General features: G+C 48.3%; 1 protein-coding gene and 1 long non-coding RNA gene across 2 annotated transcripts; one reads left to right on the top strand and one right to left on the bottom strand.

The window, feature by feature from the left end:
• Positions 1–977: 977 nt before the first annotated feature.
• TAT (tyrosine aminotransferase) lies at positions 978–10,648 on the bottom strand. Its single transcript, XM_008639166.2, has 12 exons — positions 10,538–10,648; positions 8,690–8,932; positions 8,405–8,509; positions 7,508–7,575; positions 6,969–7,127; positions 6,651–6,789; positions 6,073–6,125; positions 5,550–5,702; positions 4,515–4,643; positions 4,002–4,085; positions 2,341–2,439; positions 978–1,603 (listed from the first exon to the last, which is right to left on the bottom strand). Exons 2-12 carry the CDS (start codon positions 8,922–8,924, stop codon positions 1,460–1,462), a joined length of 1,368 nt encoding a protein of 455 aa, XP_008637388.1. The 5' UTR covers positions 8,925–8,932; positions 10,538–10,648; the 3' UTR covers positions 978–1,459.
• A 2,068-nt stretch (positions 10,649–12,716) lies between these two features.
• LOC108448449 lies at positions 12,717–17,914 on the top strand. The gene is made up of 3 exons (XR_001864330.1): positions 12,717–14,426; positions 14,503–16,627; positions 17,027–17,914. It is a non-coding gene; the product is annotated as an uncharacterized LOC108448449 (long non-coding RNA).
• The last annotated feature ends 6 nt before the right edge of the window (positions 17,915–17,920 follow it).

The raw sequence follows: 17,920 nt of genomic DNA, 5'->3' as shown, positions 1-17,920 counted from the left end.
AGGAAAAGACACAGCATGGACACTCAGCTGACATATCAAAAACCTTTTCATACACTGCTATCTTTCCCATTTAGACATCTCCCCTCTAATGGAGTACTGGTACCCAGATTTTGTATTGGGCAAGGTAAGGGGAGACAATGAGACAGCTACAGAACCTGGCAGGACTGGCAGTGTGTAATCTAGAGCTAGCTCACTTTTCCTGCCATTGAGGAGGCAGGATTGACCTGTGAATCCCAATTCTGTGGGAGGACAGGTGAACAGAGCTGAAGGTGGCAAAATGAGGCACTCCACAAATTGCCCCTCTGTCAGTTCCAGCAATGGCTCCCGAGCAGCTCACCAGAACACGTGTTGCAATGGGCATTATCATCTAGTCGTTACATCCTCCCATTTCCACTGAATGAATAGACAACAGGCCACTAATTCCTTATTACTTTATGGAGCTGATGTATTCAGTAATCAGTAACCCTGGTACTGCTGGCATGTCACAAACACCACATATAGTATGAGCCATGGGGTGCCACCCCATGATTCACCACTACAGCAGGAAATGTGTGGCTGCCCCAGCCTTGAGTACTTAGGCATGGCTGGCTCCAGTCCTGGGGACAGTTACCTCCCTGCAGCAGCAAGCAGAGCACACACTGCTCTGTTGGGGTCCACAGTGCAGGAGGCTGTGAGGGCCAAGGAGAAGGTGCAGACAGGACTGTTCTGTGGGGAGTGGACAGGCTGCCACAACAAGCTGCCAGCATCATCAGGGCAGCAGGGGCAGGCTCCAGTCTGTGCCAAGCTTGCAGGGCCCATCCTGCTCTCAGGGTTGGTGGGTTCCTTTGGGGGTCTGAATCACTCTCACCATATCCCTGCTGGCACACAGGATGGCCCTCGGCAGGTGGGGACATGCCTGGGGCACTGCAACACCATGGGGTGAGCAAAGGTGACCCACACAGTGACCAAGCCCAACCTAGCACAACAGTAGGACAGTGCAGGACTGCCATGTCGGAATCTTTATTAATAAAAAAAGTTACAATAACTTACTCCCTTTATCACACAAAGGGCTCCGTATAAAGAGCTCTGGCCTCCTAAGGTAACACAGGGAAGTGAGAGGTGGGTGCTTTTCTCTTTTCCTCCAAGACAGCAGCCTTCTCCTGACCCCAAGGGGAAGTGTGGCCAGCACAGGAGCCACAGGCCAACAGAGCCTTTGCCACAGGGTCTGGCCCAGGGACAGCCTTCTGTCCCTGCCTGCAGCTGGTTCACAGGCAGCACAGACCAAGACAGGGCACAGATGCTGAGTCTACGGAGACATGGGAGACTGGAAGCAAGAGGATGTGGAAGCTGTAGTGGAGGAGAGAGAAGTGGCTTCTTCTTCCCATAATGCTAAGGAGTCTGTGGAGCACAAAAAGTGGAGCAGGCCTGGCTGCTGCCTCATACGAGGTCTAGCCTGACAGAGGCAGGGGGCCAGCTGTAGCTACTTGTCACACTCCAGATCCTGGGCCCCCTCAGCACCCTGGTAGTGCATCTCACAGAACTCCTGAATGCGACTGCAGGCCTCCAAGATCATCTCCTCAGGCATGGTGATCACTACGCGGAAGAAGTTTGGGTACTCAAAGCACTGAAACGAGAAAAGATGAAGCTGGCAGATTACCTGGGATAGTGCCAGTTTTAGAGCCCTGCATTGGCACCATGAGCTGCATCAGCACATGAATATGGTCAGTGTAGAATAGGAGGGCTTGGTTCTCGCTCCCTTAGACTGTTTTTCCTGTTCCAAGCAAATCTCCCATCTCCATCTGTGTAGACATGATGCTGTGAGGGTGACAGGCCAGAGGACTTTTGTGCAAACTGTGCAGACCAGACTGTGCAGGGAATGGGCTGAAAGGAGTTAGAGAAGGAGAGGGCTGGAAAATATTTAAGGCCCTGTCCATATCCAATGTTGGAAGTGAATGCAAGGCACAGATGTTCTCAGCTTTCCCTATGTCTGCAGGGGTGGGGGGCTGGAAAGAGACTGAGGAAAGGAACATAGGTGGGAGCAGTCCTCTGAGGGAGCACCTTCAGCAAGGAGGTGTGGGGGTATATGGAGTTCAGGGATACAGCTCTGCCAGCTTGAGAAATACTGGGCAAGCCTGGAGCTGGGAAGATCCTGGCAGCCTGACTGAGGGCTGTTAGTGAGCCAGAAACTGCCACACACAGCACTTGGAGCTGACAGCCAGCTCCTACACACTGTTACAGACCAAGGACACTTGCATACACAACTCCCAGCCTGTCCTCAGAGCTCAGGGATGCAAACCCCCACAGCTTCTCCCACCATGCTTTGGACTTGCAGCTCCTTGGGGCTCTCAGTGTTAGGCTCACCGTGGCTGGCAAGCAGAACACAGACTGCTCCGAGATGAGTCGCTCAGTGAACTCCACATCATTTTCAAACTCTGGGAAATGCTCCATCTCAATCTCAACCTGCAGCAGAGGGATGTAACACGGCAATTAAGGGCACCAAAGCTATCTACAGTGTCCTGGTTTACATACATGGCCCAACAACTTCCCAGTCAAGTGCAGCTGTCTGCCCTCAATTTTTGCTCATGACTTGGGCTACCTGGGACGCAAGACAGAAACATATAAATGAAAACTGGGCTTCTCAAAAAGCCTTCATTAACTACCTAAAGCTGGAATTTCAGATAAATGCAGCTTCAGTAAAAAATCACCTGATAGCAAAGACACAGTAACCAATCAGAAGTGAAAAGAAATAAATAAGACATTGAGACAGAGCTTGGTAGAGAACTCAATATGCATTAATAATTCTGTCATGCAAGAAAAGAACTAATGTTTTGGATTAAAATAAAAAGAAATATAGCAAGGTCTAGAATATAATGAACAAAATAAATCCTTGTAGGATGATATAATTGGTAAAATGACATGAAAATGCTAAAATCTTCAGTAAGTATTTCTTTTCCATATTTGGAAAGAAGGCGGCTGTCCATCTCTCGAATACAGGGCTATTCTGGCCATTTGTTTATAGAATCCTAGAATGGTTTTGGATTGGAAGGGACCTTAAAGCTCATTTAGTTCCAATGCCTACACTATGGGCAGGCTGCCACCCACTAGATCAGCTTGTTCAGGGCCCCATCCAGACTGACTTTTATAACCAAAGATGATTTCAAACATCTCATGAAAATATTCTTAAACAGATAATTTGAGAGATAATTTGCATACAGAAGTTCTGAAGAGCTAGTAGAAAACAAAAATAACCACATGATTTAATTTGAAATAGATGGTCAGCTACTGCAGAAATACAGTAAGTGTGAAAGAATCTTAGAGCTGTGCCTCTACATAAAAAGCATAAGCAAAATGACCTGTATAGCTCTGGGTAAAACTGGAAACAGGGTCAAACGATAAGGATTTATCTATAGAAATGAGTGAGACAGATACTGCAGTATTCTCCAGTTCTGGAGTCCACATTTTAAGAGTGAATGAAAAACTGGAGACATTAGGGTCAATAAAACAATAAAACAGAACAATAAAAAAGGAAAACCAGAAAAATTTAAAATGTGTTAAAGTGTCATAAATGTCTCAATTGAGCTTGATGAGATGAAAAAGGAAATTTCAGCACATTATAAACTTTAAAGCAAACAGGCACGGGAAAAGGCAGGAGAAGAGGCGACACCACAGGCAGAAGATAGGCATGCTGGTATGAAGAAGGCTGCATCTTCTACGGGAGGTATGATAATCTGCCTCGTTGTATAGGGGCTTCCTGTTGCCAGCTGGCTTCATATCCGGGTAAAACAGCCTTGTCTTGCAAAGTACATGGAGTTCTGTGCAGGAGCAAGTGGGTGAAGTGTACCAGCCTCTGGTCTGTGAGCAGTGAACATGTCCTGGCCTTCTAAAGTGACCAAGGGATGCATTTACCACACAGGACAATATGAAAATGCACAGTAACAGAGACCTGGTGACAAGTACCAATCTGAAACACCGACCAGCTCTGGCAACCAGACCTAGTGTGAGTGTTGGTGATCCTCACTTACCATGAGGTACATGGCTCCGGCAGGCCTGACAGGCTGAAGGCCAGGGATAGCTGATAACGCAGCATAACAAAGGTCAGCATTGGACTGAAAAGCAACAAGGAGAAATTTCAAAACAAGAGAAATTCCAGGAAGCAGCTCAACAAATGGAAGCCAAACTCTGGACTGGGACTATGAACAGGTTTGCCTACTGCAAATAAAGGGACAACAAATGCAAACAGCATGGGAGATCATGGCCTTGCGTACAGCAGGTGTTACTGAGCTGAACTCAGCAAGTCAATGCCAAACTCCATCCCCTGGGTCAGCAGCTCCAGCTGCAAAGCTAGGCTGCCTGAAACTTATCACAGCCAGTATTTCTGCCCGTTACAATGTCTCCTGCTGGAATTTGATTTGTTGGGCCATCCTAATCACAGCCAAAACTGCACCTCCAAGTGGGGGGGAGGAGGGGAATGATGACGAACTAGAGAGAAAGGACTCCCTCCAACAGACCTTCTTGGTCTGTTACAGCCTGTTTACCTTGAGGATGCTTAGGGTGTTGTGGTAGAACTCAGGTGGTGTTCGGTGCAAGATACGCTCCAGTGCTCCTTGGACAATTGTACACGGTCCTAGGATCCTTTGACTCAGTCTTAAAAGGCCATCCCTGATCTGAGAAAACATCATATTTGCAGCTTAGATAGTGTTTCCCTAAAGGAAAGGAACAGCTCCAAGGCCCACTTCCTGTATTTCTACAGCTGTTCACACCCCTCTCTTCAGTGAGCATACAGAGGACTAAAGAACATTTGTTTGACTATGTGCCAGGCTTAGAAGACCATTTACAGTGTAGTTCTCTGTTCCTCTGTTGCAGATTGAAATGCCAACAGAGATGACTTTGGAGCTTCCCAATCTGACTCAAACCAGGGTGGAATATAGATAACACAAATAAAGCCAGAGCTGTTCCAAATACAACTTTGCATTTCCCTTAGGTTTGTGCCCACAATCCACACTTTCAAAGCCAGGTAAGGACAATCAACATTAGCTTTTCTGCTCACTCATTTGGTCCTCTCTTCTCCCTCCTCCTCTGCAGAGAGCCTTCTAGGTGGAAAGGTCACTGCAGTAGATGGTTGTCCTTGTAACACAGCTGAAAAATAGCCAGATAAAGTACTGGCAGCACTGCAAGGTGCTTTGTTCTACTTTTAAGAGAAACCATGTAAGAGCACATAGACACCACACATGGACTCCACATGCCGGATAAGCCATGCTATACTTTCAGTGCACACTGGAGCTATTTGAGAAGTTAGAAGCGCAGAAAAAAGGACGAGGCATATATTAATGAGCAGCAGAGACACGGAGTTACAGTGTAGATGTGGGTAGAAGGCCATGTCTGGGAGCAGATGGAGTAAGGAAGGGACATGAAGAGCCTAGAGGCGCAGAAAAGCACATAAGCACAATTGGGTGACACCCACATGAGAACAAAAGAGCAGTACCTGCCTGTATCAGTTAAAGACCTGGTGATCCACATACTGAAGACTTTGCATGTTTGTTGCCATGACAGCAACACTCAGCGGTTCTCACCTCATTACCAAAGATGTCTCTCCTGTCATGAATTAGGATCCAGCCCATCCGCCAGCCAGGGACTAGCCATCGCTTTGCCAAGCCACCACAGGACAAGATTGGCACATTTGTGCTGAGAGTTGCAATGGGTTCATACTTGCAGTCAGCAAACACCTATGACAGGAGACTGTGTTAGGGCTGTCTCTGCCTCACTGTGAGAACTGTGGGCATGTGCATGAGGCTTAAAAAGAAGGGATGCAGGGAAGTGATGGGAAATCAATGGTGAAAACTCACATCTTCAAAGTATGAACATGGTAAGTGCACTCACATAAAAGCAAGCCGTTTGGGAAGAGGAAGGGAGCTGGACAAGACAGGTTCCCCTAGAACTGGGCACCAAAGGAGTAGGAGCTCCAGGCATGGACCCAGGCACAGGGGAGTGGAGCTGTCCCTCAGCTCTAGAGACCTGGCTGCCATGGCCAAGGATTACGTGCATCAAAAAGGACAGGTAGCATTGGGAGTGCAAAGGACTGCAACTGACACTCACCATGTCTCCGTAGATCTCATCAGCCAGGATAGGCACACACTGTCTTGATGCCACTGTGGGAGAGAGAGCATTCAGCCTGGCCACCCTCCATCCTCCATGGGAACAGATTTGCCCTTTGCTGCAGGGCCTGGCAGGGCTCTGAAGGACTCTCTGTCTCAGGGCACAGGGTCCCTGTCTTCCTACCTACAGACTGTTCATTTGGAGAGCCTGACCACTGGGGATCTCTGCCCTGACTCAGCCTAGTTCTGCTCCAATTGGTGGGAACTGGCAGCACAGCCCTCCCTGTCAGGACAGGGCTCAGGAAGCACAGGGCTCCTGTGAACACTCCCCCTGCAGAGCCAGAGGGGACAAATGAGCAGTCTAAGTCACACGGAGCTTTTGAGGAAGACACATGCTCCGCATGTTCTTGCCCAGATAAGGCAACACCTTCACACTGAGCAAGCCCTCATTCCTGAGGTGGAGTCAGTCAGAAGCAAAGCCCTGGGCCATGGTGCTGCAGTGATTGAAACATGAGCAATGGGGACAGACACTAGACTGCAACCATGCCCCAGGCCCCAGAAACACACAGGCAGGCTCACCTGCCAGGATCTCCTGGAGGTGGCTCTTGCTGAACACAGAGCCACAGGGGTTCGATGGATTGTTCACAATGAGGCAAGCTGTCTTCTCATCCACCAAAGACTCCAAGTGTTCCAAATCAATTTCCCAGGCCTTCTCTGGCTAGTGAAGTGAAGAGAAGGGGAAGTAAGAGCTGAGGAACTGGACTTGCCACACAAGGTCAGGTGTGCCAGGGCACCCAGCATTACTCATGTCCCCTTCACCCACTTCCCAGGCAGGGCCAGCATAATTCTGAGAGGAGAAATGTCCGGGCTGCCCCTTCCAGGCCTGCCACCACTTACCAAGAGGTTATAGAGTTTGACCTCTATCCCCATAGACAATGCCAGAGTCTTGTAGAGGGAGAAGCCAGGCCGTGGCACCAGGATGTTCTGGCCTGGGTTGGCCAGCACTGCCAAGGCAAGCTCTATGGCCTGGCTGCAGCCACTTGTTAAGATGACATCCTGCAAAGAGCACAGACCGGTCAGTGGGAAGCACAGCCACTCTGAAGTACTCCAGACACACAGCAGTGACATAACATCCAGGCTCAGCTCTGCCAGGTAGAGCTTCTCAGCCAAAAAGACAGTGCCTGAGCCTGGCTGAAAGCAGAAAGACTTTAGCTGGTGGAAAGTGCAACCTCCTCCTGGGGAGGGTGGAGGTGAAGGGCTCAGGGAAGGGATGAGAGCAGTAGGAGGCCACCTTGGGACAAGGTGATTTGGATAGCCTTTAGTTCTGTAACTGGGCAGGGAGGGAGAGCTGGGGTAGGGCCCCCATGCCCCATGGTCTGCAGGCAGCAGCACCCTGTCTGCACTGCAGTGGGAGCACCTTGGTTGTGCACCAGTACCTGGGCCTTCAGTGGTGCCTCTGGGCAGTTGTAGTATGCAGCCACAGCTTCCCGGCAGGATTGGTAGCCTGAGGAAAGAGGAATCAAACATGGAAGGGAGGTTTTTACAGATTCTTTCCTTCTTCTTAACAGTACTGTTTCTTTCTTCTTACCAGTACAAGGCTCACAGCTGCTGCCCAGCCAGGGAAAGCCCATTTGGTGGTGTCCCAGGGTGGCAGAGACTTTCCTGCCTCAGGCCAAGCACCATGCAGCCCCAAGGTTGGGCCAGGATAGCCAAGAGCAGGGACAAACTTTGGGCAGGGAGGCAAGCTCTGGCCCCAGCATGTCCTAGGGACAGAACTGACAGGAGCAGAATGGAAGGTAGCCCGGGAGTTTTCTGAGCCAGAAGGAAGCCAAGTGTGATGACATGGCTTTCACTGTTTAGTGATGGCACTGGGGCAGCCCTCCCTGTCACCACATGGAGGGTCCCATGATGCAGGTGTGATCTATGCTCTGTGCACGCTTTTGGCACTAACTGCAAACAAGGCTCATGGTGTCAGTGAAGTCAGGGAGTCCAAGGGGAGTCCTGGCTAAGGCAGATCTGAAAGGAGCTTGGCTATAACCCACAGCAGGGACACACAGTCCCAAGCCCTTCTGGGTTCTTGATACCCTGTCTGCACCAATGGCTGGGGCAGCAAACAGTTTCTGCAGGAGCTCTGGGTCTCACACAGCCCATGCAGGAAAGAGCACACAGGTGTATCTGGGGGATACACATACTTGTGTATTCATGTGACTATTGGTGAGGACAGCTGTAGGATACTAATGGAAAGATGTCTGTTGGCTCCGTATACCCGCTGTGGGGTAGGAGCTGGCACATGCCTTCATCCAACTCTCATAGGATGAGCTTTGTCAACTTACCAACAGATGGTGCATAACCATTGTACTGTCCTGAGTCCAAAACCTCCTTCACAGCCCGTGTGACCTCATCATTTGTGGGAAGGTTTCCAAAGGCCGTCGGATCTCCTTTTCAAAGATTGAAAAAATAGTAAAGCTCTCACTGATCTGTGACAGGCACAGAGCTGTGTGGTTGTCTGACCTACCCCTTGGTGTTCGCACAAACTTTGTGCTTCAGAGCCCTGCAATCTGCCAGCCACACAGTTTGACCCGAATACCTGGTGGCTTCAGCCACAGGACTATGCTCACCTAAGGACAAGGAGATCATGGCTTTCTTTGGGTTGGGTTCCACCTTCATGCTGTCTACGATGGCTCGGATAGGATTGAAAGTCTTCTTTGACATTTCGGAAGCCCTGACAGCCCATCTTGGCTTCCGACCCTTTGCCTTCCCTGGTGATATGGTGTTCCCAGTGCTCTTGAGATGAACATCCAGCATAGGGGCATGATCTCCATGGCCATTCACTTGGATCAGGTACGAGTCCATCCTGAGAGCTGTCAGTGCAAAGTGAATTTCCTGGGCTTAGTTAACACATGTGAAACAAGGAATCTGTCCACTTGGGGATGCAGCCCATAAGTAAAACTTCTGAAAGCTGTAGACCCTATCTACTCCCTATGGACAAAGCAGTAGCAGCAAGTAGGGCTGTATTTGGTGCCAGGATGTAGTGAAACCCCAAGCATAAGTAAGAGAGCAATACAGTGGGAAAGATAAAAGCAATTATCTGTGTTAGCTCCACCATTGCCTAGCACGGACCTGCTGCAGTGAGAAGGAGAAAGCCCCGCTAAAGCCAGCAGCCAAGAATTAGCAGCATGTTGTAGTCACTGCTTGACTGCAGATTCAGTATTCCACTGACAGAAGGACTTTACCCCCACAGCTAACAACTTGCACACCTCAACCTGAAAACACAAGGGCCGGCCCACTATGTGTGTCCATATCTAGAATATTCCTCTAGTCTACAGACAGAAATGCAGCACTATAAATCAAATACCAGATGCCAAAAAGGTAGCTCTTCTTCAGTGTTATCAGGATGCACTGGGCAGCAGCAGGATAGAGGTTAGACACTTACTTCTGTCAGCAGAGAACAGCCCAGCCCAGAAAGCCTAGAGCAAAAGGCAGTACTTAGGAAATGGAACAAGGCTGGTACAGCCAAGAGGGAAATCCAAGAGGCAGCACCTGCCCCAAGCAAAGCGCCTGTAGTCCCACCTGAAGCTGAGTAACAAGCAAGGCATAGCAGAGGAACAGCTGCCTTCAAGACCCAAAAATGGACACAAAAGTGACTTACACATCCCAGCATGTTATACCCAGAACATCAGCTAAACCAGGCAGGAAGAGTCTAACTTACAAACTGCTGATGACTCAGGGCTTTCCACCTGCAGGTTAGAGATAGGGCACAGAGCAGGCAGACCTCCTGAGACATAGAGTCCGTCCTTGCTGATACTGGCATGCTACCTTGTAATCCTGCCACAAACTGCTTATGCCTTCTATTCTATCCTATTTCTCTGCTCCACTGAAAAGCAATTCAGTGAACAGTGGCCCTTTCCTGATGGTAGTTACGTAGCCCCAGACTCGCAGATACAGCACAGCTTCCCCTTCCTTGCCACACAGACTGAGCCAGAAGGGCTGTAGTGTCGCCTAGTTCAGGCAGGATTTGCTATCTGAACAAATTTCTCACTGTTTCAGTGAAGTATGCACCTAGAGATGCCCCATACTGCTGCAGTTACTCTACCAGCTGTGCCTTATTAGGCCATTTATAGCAACTCAGGCTGATCCAACAGGGTCACAAAGCAAGACTTCAGCTTTTCTGCTGAAGCCTTCTGGGTTTCCTTTCTACCAGAAGAAAGTCAGTTGAAGAAATATACAGCAGGGTTGCACAAAAAACTGAGCCTAGAAATGAGCCATGTATCTCAATTCAACAGCCAGGCTGTGTCCCAAATACACAGTCTATTCTAGCAGAGCCCTTACACCACCCTGCAACATGGTTCTCCTGAAACCTGGAGCTGCAGACACAGGCACAATACATACCTTCAATGCAGGCAGCCAGGGAAGAACTCCCTACTACCCCCCTGAAAGAAGCAAGGCACCAGAGCACAGCACTTTACCTTCTACAGCACAGACAGGGAGACACAAACAAGCCTGGGGGTCCAGTCCCTAGTTTTCATTCGGGACAAATCCCCTTGAGAGGAAAGTCCTGTGAATTCTTCCCCATGAAATAATCCCCAAAACTGGGCGTTGAGACTGAATCATTTAGCCATTGGCTCGTAGAGAGGGTTGCTCTCCCCACCCAAAAATGACCTCTCCTCCCCTTTGCAACTGTAGTCACTTCAAACACTTGGAACATGGCTGTGCATTAACTCTTTCTGGGAGCAGCCTAAGGACACAGCTTGGCTTCCTGGAGTGCCTGGGCTGCCATTCTTTGCCACCACTTTCCTCAGTCTGCAAACACTGCTGGGGGCAAATCTGCAGAGTCCAGGTATTCCAGCACTAGCACCTTGCAATTCACTGAGAGTGGACTGATGGACTGTAAAGCCTGAGGAAGCCATCGGTCTCTCCTGATCTCAGAGATTCTGGGATCCCAGTGCACCAGCTGACAAACAGCAGTTTGTGGCTTCATTACAACTGGGAGGCATCTTGCTCCAAAAGCTAAAGGGAGGAAAGCACTTCCCTAGCCAGTGTTTTGGAGGCACCAGGACCTGAAGGATTAAAGGAAGCTCAAGTTGTCATTGGTTTGGAGAGTTTTTTTGCCTTTCCCTTTTCTTTATTTTTTTGGGTTGCTGCAAGACCCAAGTGAACTCATAATTCTGGCAGCCAGCAGAAACTGTGCAATTCTTCCCTCTCTGATGGTTCTGCAAACCATAGATAATACCATTCCCAGAAGGCCCTTTTTTGCTAAGTGATGTGAACCTATGCCTTCCTGCCTCATAATGCCTGCATGGCTAGGATAAATGAGAGGCATATGCATTCTTCCTGCCTTCCAAGGGCTGCTCCAAGTCTTCCTTTATTGCCATAGCAGCAAAGGGCCAGAGACGGAAGAGTTCCTCAGAGACAAGAGGGACTTGCCAATCTTTGCGCAAACAGACTGCTGATGCCTTCACTGCAGAGGCCAGTGGTCACCGTGACTTTTACCTGTTTATACCTGGACCTCAGTTGGACGAGGAAGGACCTTGCATTCAACTCATGCTCACTACACAAACAGCAGTAAGGCTGTACCTCCCCAGGTGCAAAGAGTGACCCCTTCCCTCAGTGCTGTGGGTGGGGTGACACTGCTGGGGAGTCATGACCTGCTGTTGATCCCAGTACTGCAGTGGGCACTCCTGAGGCCACAATGGGGGCCGAGGATTCAGGGCTGGAGGGAGGTTGGAAGGTGTGGAGTGCAGCCAGAAGGTCTAGCCAGGATCCTCAGCCCCAGACTGGAGGGCAGACTTCTCGTTGCAACCACCCTCAAGCCTATGGACAAGGAATAGCACCTTTCAAAACCCTTTCACAGAGAAACATCTTGTATTGAAGTTGTTTGGACTGCTTTCTGCTGACGGCTCCAGAGTTTCTCTCTTCTTTTGACTGAAACCTGACATGAGTAACCTTCGGAAGTTTATGCAGGCCCTCTCCAAGCACCTACAGGTTTTTTTCTCACTTCCCCCAGCTGGCCCCATCTCTTGCCATGCTGCAGCCCTGGCAGGGTTAAACATGGCATTTGGAGGCCTCAAGGACGATGCTGCATGTTCTGCCTAGCAACAACCCCCAAACTGACGCAACTGGAGCTCTACCCGTCACACTGCACACAGCAGTGGGGTTCAGCGCAGGGCACAGTGGAAGCCTGCTGCCAAGAGGGGGGAAAATGTGGCTCTGAAGACTTAGGAAGGCTTAGTTACATAAGGCTGGGAACCTGATGAGAAGCAGGGTGAAGACAGCAGTGTACAACGGCATCAGTGAGTTTCTCCTGTTATTACAATGCCCTTCTCCTCTCACTGCATGACTCCAGTCCTCCAGATGCTCTCCCGTGGGGTATGCAGCCCCTATCCTCCCACTCCTCATTGTGCACAGGGCCTCCTAGGACCAAAGCATGAACTCACAATTCAGCACTTTGTATTCTAGAAATATGGCCAAGCCATCCTTCTATGGTGCGGTGGAAGAGGCAGCCACACCCTGCAGGATGCATTTCTGCCAGCAAGGCTGCTGTCTCTCTGGACCATCAGGCCCTATGCTCCCCACTAGCACCTCACTCCACTGACTTGCCTCCGCCCTCTGTAGATTGCTCCTCTGTCTCAGCAGGTCAACCCCACATACCTCTTCAGCTCCCTCTTTCTTGTGTAGCTTGAGCAATTGATTTTTATCTCTTCCCAGTGGAAGGAGAAACTAGTGTTTTATGGTACCACCCTTCTCTGGTACCAGGTCTCCCAGAGTCCCACTCCTGTGAGCAGAGGCGAAGCCAGTAAGAGCAAGCAGTTTGGCTTCCAGACTGAGCTGCAGTCACAAAGCAGGACTGACAAACAGCTGCCTGAGGGGAGCACAGGCTCAAGCATCACTACACTGACAAACCTGTCTCTGTCAGGCTGCAGGTAGGTCATACACAAGGATAGTTTTGCAAATTCAGGGTGCACTACTGCAGGGACAGACACCCAACTAGTACTCTGCACAAAAATCCACCAGGGTCGGTAACAAATCACTTCACTAGTTACCTCCTTATATTTTGCTTTTATTTCCAGCAATTTATGTCTGCTCCTTTCAGACACTGGTACAGCGCCAACCAGTTCAGGGTTTGTGTGTATCCTAATCTCTGTTTGGTCCCTGCATTCCTACTTGAATCAGTTTTTAGTAACCAATGATATGATTTTTTCCTTACCCCCTTTTTTTTTTAATCAATTTATTATTAAGGTCTCAGATAAGCAAACAGCAATAAAGCCTCCATATCTCTCATCAATGTTGTGTTTGTTTATTGATTCTGACAGCATCATTATAACACTGCAGTAGGTTTTCTGACAAGGCACAAACCTTGTCCCCGACAGGTCAGGTCACACAGGCACTCTGAAAATGCATATTTTCAGAGTTAAAGCTGTCTGACGGTGTAGGCAGGGCTGCTGTGCCAAACCTGCACATATCAGCATGAGTCTCTGATCAAGTGATGGTGATGCTTGTGCCTCCAGCCATCTTAATTGCTGAAATGGAGCATAGCACCTGTTACCTCTTTGCATAATCAGAGCACAAAAATCAGTTCCAAAAAAGCCCAGCTATGTTCTCCAAAGCTGTGCAAACATTGTGTTTAAGAGCCAGAAAGATGGCACAATCCACAAAGAGTGGCTCAAAGCCAATAACGAGGTAATTAAAAAGTTTACAGTAGCTACAGTTTATCTATCTGCCTGTATTCAGGATCAATTTTGATTTGATCTCAGAAAAAAATCTGAAATACACTGAAATTGCACAGTCTAGCTAGAGATGCCTATTCTGGAAAAGCATCCTGTGTATTGCAAGTGGCTTGCAGGATGCTCTTGCCGCCTGTGTGAACTGCGCTTTGGAAAGCCGAGCACTGGCATCTAGGGGCTGTCTGGTGTCTGCATTTCTTTTGGAAGGGGAACAAGGTGGCTCCACAGTGTGCAAATGGAGGGCATTACAGCAGGGACAGGGACACTGCCCAGGCTCCTGGTAGAACTCTGCTCTGCAAGCCCTGGGCAGATTGAAAACAGCTGCATTAACACACCTTAACGAGCACTGTCTCCTACTATTTGCCATTTCCCTCCATCAAGAAAACCAGGGAATATAAAAAACAAGAGCTTTCATGATTATGGCTTCTTGTGTGCCTCCCACACCACCAGCACCCAAAAATGCACTGCAGCAACCTGATAGCAGCTGTGCTGGGCATGACAGACTGCACTCCGCAGCCACTGACCACTGTGGTGCTGGGAGGGGACAGAGTCCATCAGGTACAGGAGCCTTTGCTTGCTCAGCCTGGGCACTGAGTCCATTGCAAGCATGTTGAGAGACACAGAGTGCCTCCAGGTTTGTGGGGAGTTGGAAGCACCAGTGAGCTACAGGCCCAACAGCCACAATTAAAGACTTGCAACTCCTGTTACAGATGCTGAGAGGAATGTTCCACAAACTGTGAATGTTACTGGTTCCTGAGTACAGTGAAAGACATCTTGTCCAGACTTGTGTCTGTTTACATCCAGGTAAATATTATCCAGGTAAGTGCATATCCTGTGTTTGACTTATGACTTCAGAGACTTGAGCGGTTGCATGATATGTCATGGCAGCTGTCCTCCAATGGCCTTGGAGCCACTGGGACAGTGACCAGCCAATGGGGGTGGGGTGGAAAGGGGCACAGTGGCTTTGTGGGGTGAGATGACACTGTGAGCTTGCAGCGGGTGGCATGGGCAGCACCAGCACTTCCTTGTCACAAGAACACAGACAGGCCAGCCTTCTCATGACTGAATTAGAGCCCCATTGATGAAAACCTACCATCTGCCTGACTAATCCACTCCTGTAACAACTGCTCATCTCCTTATAAAATAGTGGAGTTGGAGTGTGTGTGAGAAACATTGAGGGCGCCTGAAGTACATCCCTTTTGCTTCAAGCTAACCTTTCTTTTTCCTGACCATGCCAACAACAGATAAAGTGAACAAAATATTTCCCTGCTTTTGACAGCGGTTTTTTACAAGTTTGCAAGTTGTTTAGACATCTCTCTATTAACAAGGTTCCAAGTTGTTAAGAGACACTTGTTATTTCAAATGAGATTTCTGTGATCAACCTTTTTCTCATAGGCTGTATTTCTAGAGATTTCTTTTGCTTTCTTCTGAATCCCCTCCAGCCGATCCACTTGCCTCTGGAAACAGTGTGCAAGACTGAGGCCAAGCCAGTGGTGAAGCAGGGGCAGAAGAATTTCTTCACGCATCCAACATGTGACACTCCTGTTCATATACCCTAGAAATGTTAGTTTTTTCGCAACAGGATGACATAGTGGACTTGAGTTCAGTTTGTCATTCACAATAACCTCCAGTTCTTTTCTACAGTACTGCTCTATCGTCATCATGCTGCACTCATTGTCCCTGTGATTATTTATTTATGTGGGACGGTCAATAAATCTGGTTGTGGTGTTCAGCAGTGATTGTGCTACAGCTCCCAGTTGCCTCAAGCTGGAGAATATGAGGCAGTTCATGACTTGCTCCTACCACTTTACCCTCCAAGTTCCCAGGGAGGGCACTGAACCAGGTCAGAGCACTTGGTCCATGGCAAGCCAAACCAGGCCCTTTTCTCCCTTAGTGCAGCAATGATATCAGAAGTAGCCAGAAACAAAGAAGCCAAAATAATAATAATAAAAAATAATTAGGAAGAGAAGCCAAAACAGGTGAAGATTGATACTGTTATATACTGTTATAGCCTTCCTATTGCTCTGTTCTGCTGACTGGTATTTGCTGCGGTGAGAATAAGAACCCAGAAGATGATGCTGACCAAGTTCAGCTACGGTACTTTGAGCAGGAGTGAAGTGACACCAAGCATGTTTTTAAGATTTCCCATTACAGCAACAGAAATGGAATAAGATTGACTCACTTCTACAATATCTTGAAGTTTGTACCTCATTTTTTAGCAGCAAACGCTCCAGCAAAACACTGAGCCCAACTCCAACAGAGCAATACTTCTTAGCTCTGACTTTGAACAAGTAAATTACACACAAATCTAAAGAAAGTTTTAGCTCAGTTTGCTGGATGACCAGGAGAAACACTCTGCATAAGAAACACTTATTTCATCCCTTCTTGTGACTCATGATTATTTGACTTAGCTCTTCATGTCCCTTTCATGTCAGTTAAAAGCTCTACTAAGCAAAATGGCACTGTGCATGATCCTAAAAGTTCACAAAGGATTGCTAAAACTTTTAAACCCATCCAGCAAAGAGGCCTGGTTTCTGGCACATCAGCATAAGTGATGCAACACATACAGATGAAAAGCTGTGTGCAACAGCCTCACCACTGAGCATCTGCACTATCTCCAGAGTCCTTGTCCTAAGCTCTCTATGGATTCCCCATTTTCTAACTTAGGACACAACTTCTGTCCCCTCTATCTGAACTGGACATTGAAACAATGGTTCTTTTGTTTTCCTTCTCTCTTACCTCAACCTAAGTAAATTTTAAGATGCATTTTCAGATCTCCAGTCCTTTGTGGAATCAGGTGAAGTGTTGAGGAGAGTGTTTTCCCACAGTGCTGAGGTGAGTTTATAGGCTTTTCACCATATAACTCTATAGAGTTACTGCTGTTGCTCCTGCAAAGACAGAAGGGTGAAACAGTCTTACTGTTGCCACCAGTCTTACAGATGGAGAAAATGTATTTCTGCATCTTAGAGACAAATTTGCACCTCTCAGGGCACATATTCAGGTATTCTGTCTGAGACCTTATAGTGTAACTGTTTCCCTAAAAATATCTGTTTTCCTAAATGCAATGAAAGTATTTCTTTGCAATTTTTTTGCTGTAGAAGTAAAGAGCTTTTACAGGCAGTGTTTGGTCAAACTCTTGAATAAAAGCATTTGCTCTGAATGTGGAGTTTTCTGTGTTTCCCACTGTATTTCCAAATTGTCCTGCTGTTTACTTTTCTCGCTTTCCTGAATCAGCTCTGCCCTTACCAGCCCTCAGAAATGTTGACGCTTGTGCATGGGTGAGATCCTGGACACCTGCCTTCACTCCAACCACCACCAATAAGCACAGGAGTGATTAATCACCTTCTCTGCTGGAAGGTGATAGATGCTGTGCTAAGGAGTCTGTCAGGATGGCAAGACAGACTGGCAGCAGTACATTATTGTCAGTAAAAAGGTCCCATCATAGGTGCCTGAAGTGGCCTCCAGCAAAAAGACACAAAAGAGGTCTATCTGGTTCTGTACGGCTAAATATAAGGTAATGTATCTAAAGAAAATTGTCTGAATGTGGTCTCCAAAGTGCCGAACTGGAACCTGATAGTTGCACTGCAGGACAGATCCCAAGGTGTGAGTGACTGTACCTGGAAACACGGGCCCTGTGCTGGGGTAGTTGGAGAAGCAACAAAATGCTGTGCATTGCCAGGACAAGACAGAGACAGTTGTTTTGCTGTGATGTAAACTGCTGGTGCACTTGTGTCTTGAAGCTGCATGGAGGTGCAGTCACTGCATCACAGGGTGGGTTTAGGGGAGTTACAGCAGGCCCAGAGAGGCTGGGACTGGGGTTTCATAAGGAAACAGAGAGGCACGGTCAAAGTTTACAGAGGCACGAGGTGGCAGAAAAGCTGCATAAAGAACACTCACCAAAACTCACAACACAGGAAAAAGTAGAACTCGTAAAATTGTGAAAGTTTAATTAGTTAAATTTAGTCAGTTTCCAGCAAGTTGGGTACTAACAAGCATGTTCTGTGGCAGGTGGAAAACCTCGGGACGTTATCGCCACAAGGGGCTGCGGGTGGAAGAGAAGGGGAGCGGACACACACGCCCAACAGCTGGTGAACCGTGCGCAGGTGCCGGAAGAGCTGAGCACCTCCA

The sequence above is a fragment of the Corvus brachyrhynchos genome, unplaced genomic scaffold (genome assembly GCF_000691975.1).
Source record: "Corvus brachyrhynchos isolate BGI_N302 unplaced genomic scaffold, ASM69197v1 scaffold365, whole genome shotgun sequence".
NCBI classification, from domain to species: Eukaryota; Metazoa; Chordata; class Aves; order Passeriformes; family Corvidae; genus Corvus; species Corvus brachyrhynchos.
The sequence above is the reverse complement of the archived record's forward strand: the minus strand, read 5'-3'. Positions and strand labels throughout refer to the sequence as shown.

Bases quoted from the DNA above. Each gene is read 5' to 3' on its own strand.
- TAT (XM_008639166.2), bottom strand. From the start codon at position 8,924: ATGGACTCGTACCTGATCCAAGTGAATGGCCATGGAGATCATGCCCCT. The intron at 7,576-8,404 runs GTAAGTTGACAA...CTCTTTCCTCAG, and splicing joins TGGTTATGCACCATCTGTTG to GCTACCAATCCTGCCGGGAA. The intron at 6,790-6,968 runs GTAAGTGGTGGC...TCACTTCACTAG, and splicing joins TCAAACTCTATAACCTCTTG to CCAGAGAAGGCCTGGGAAAT.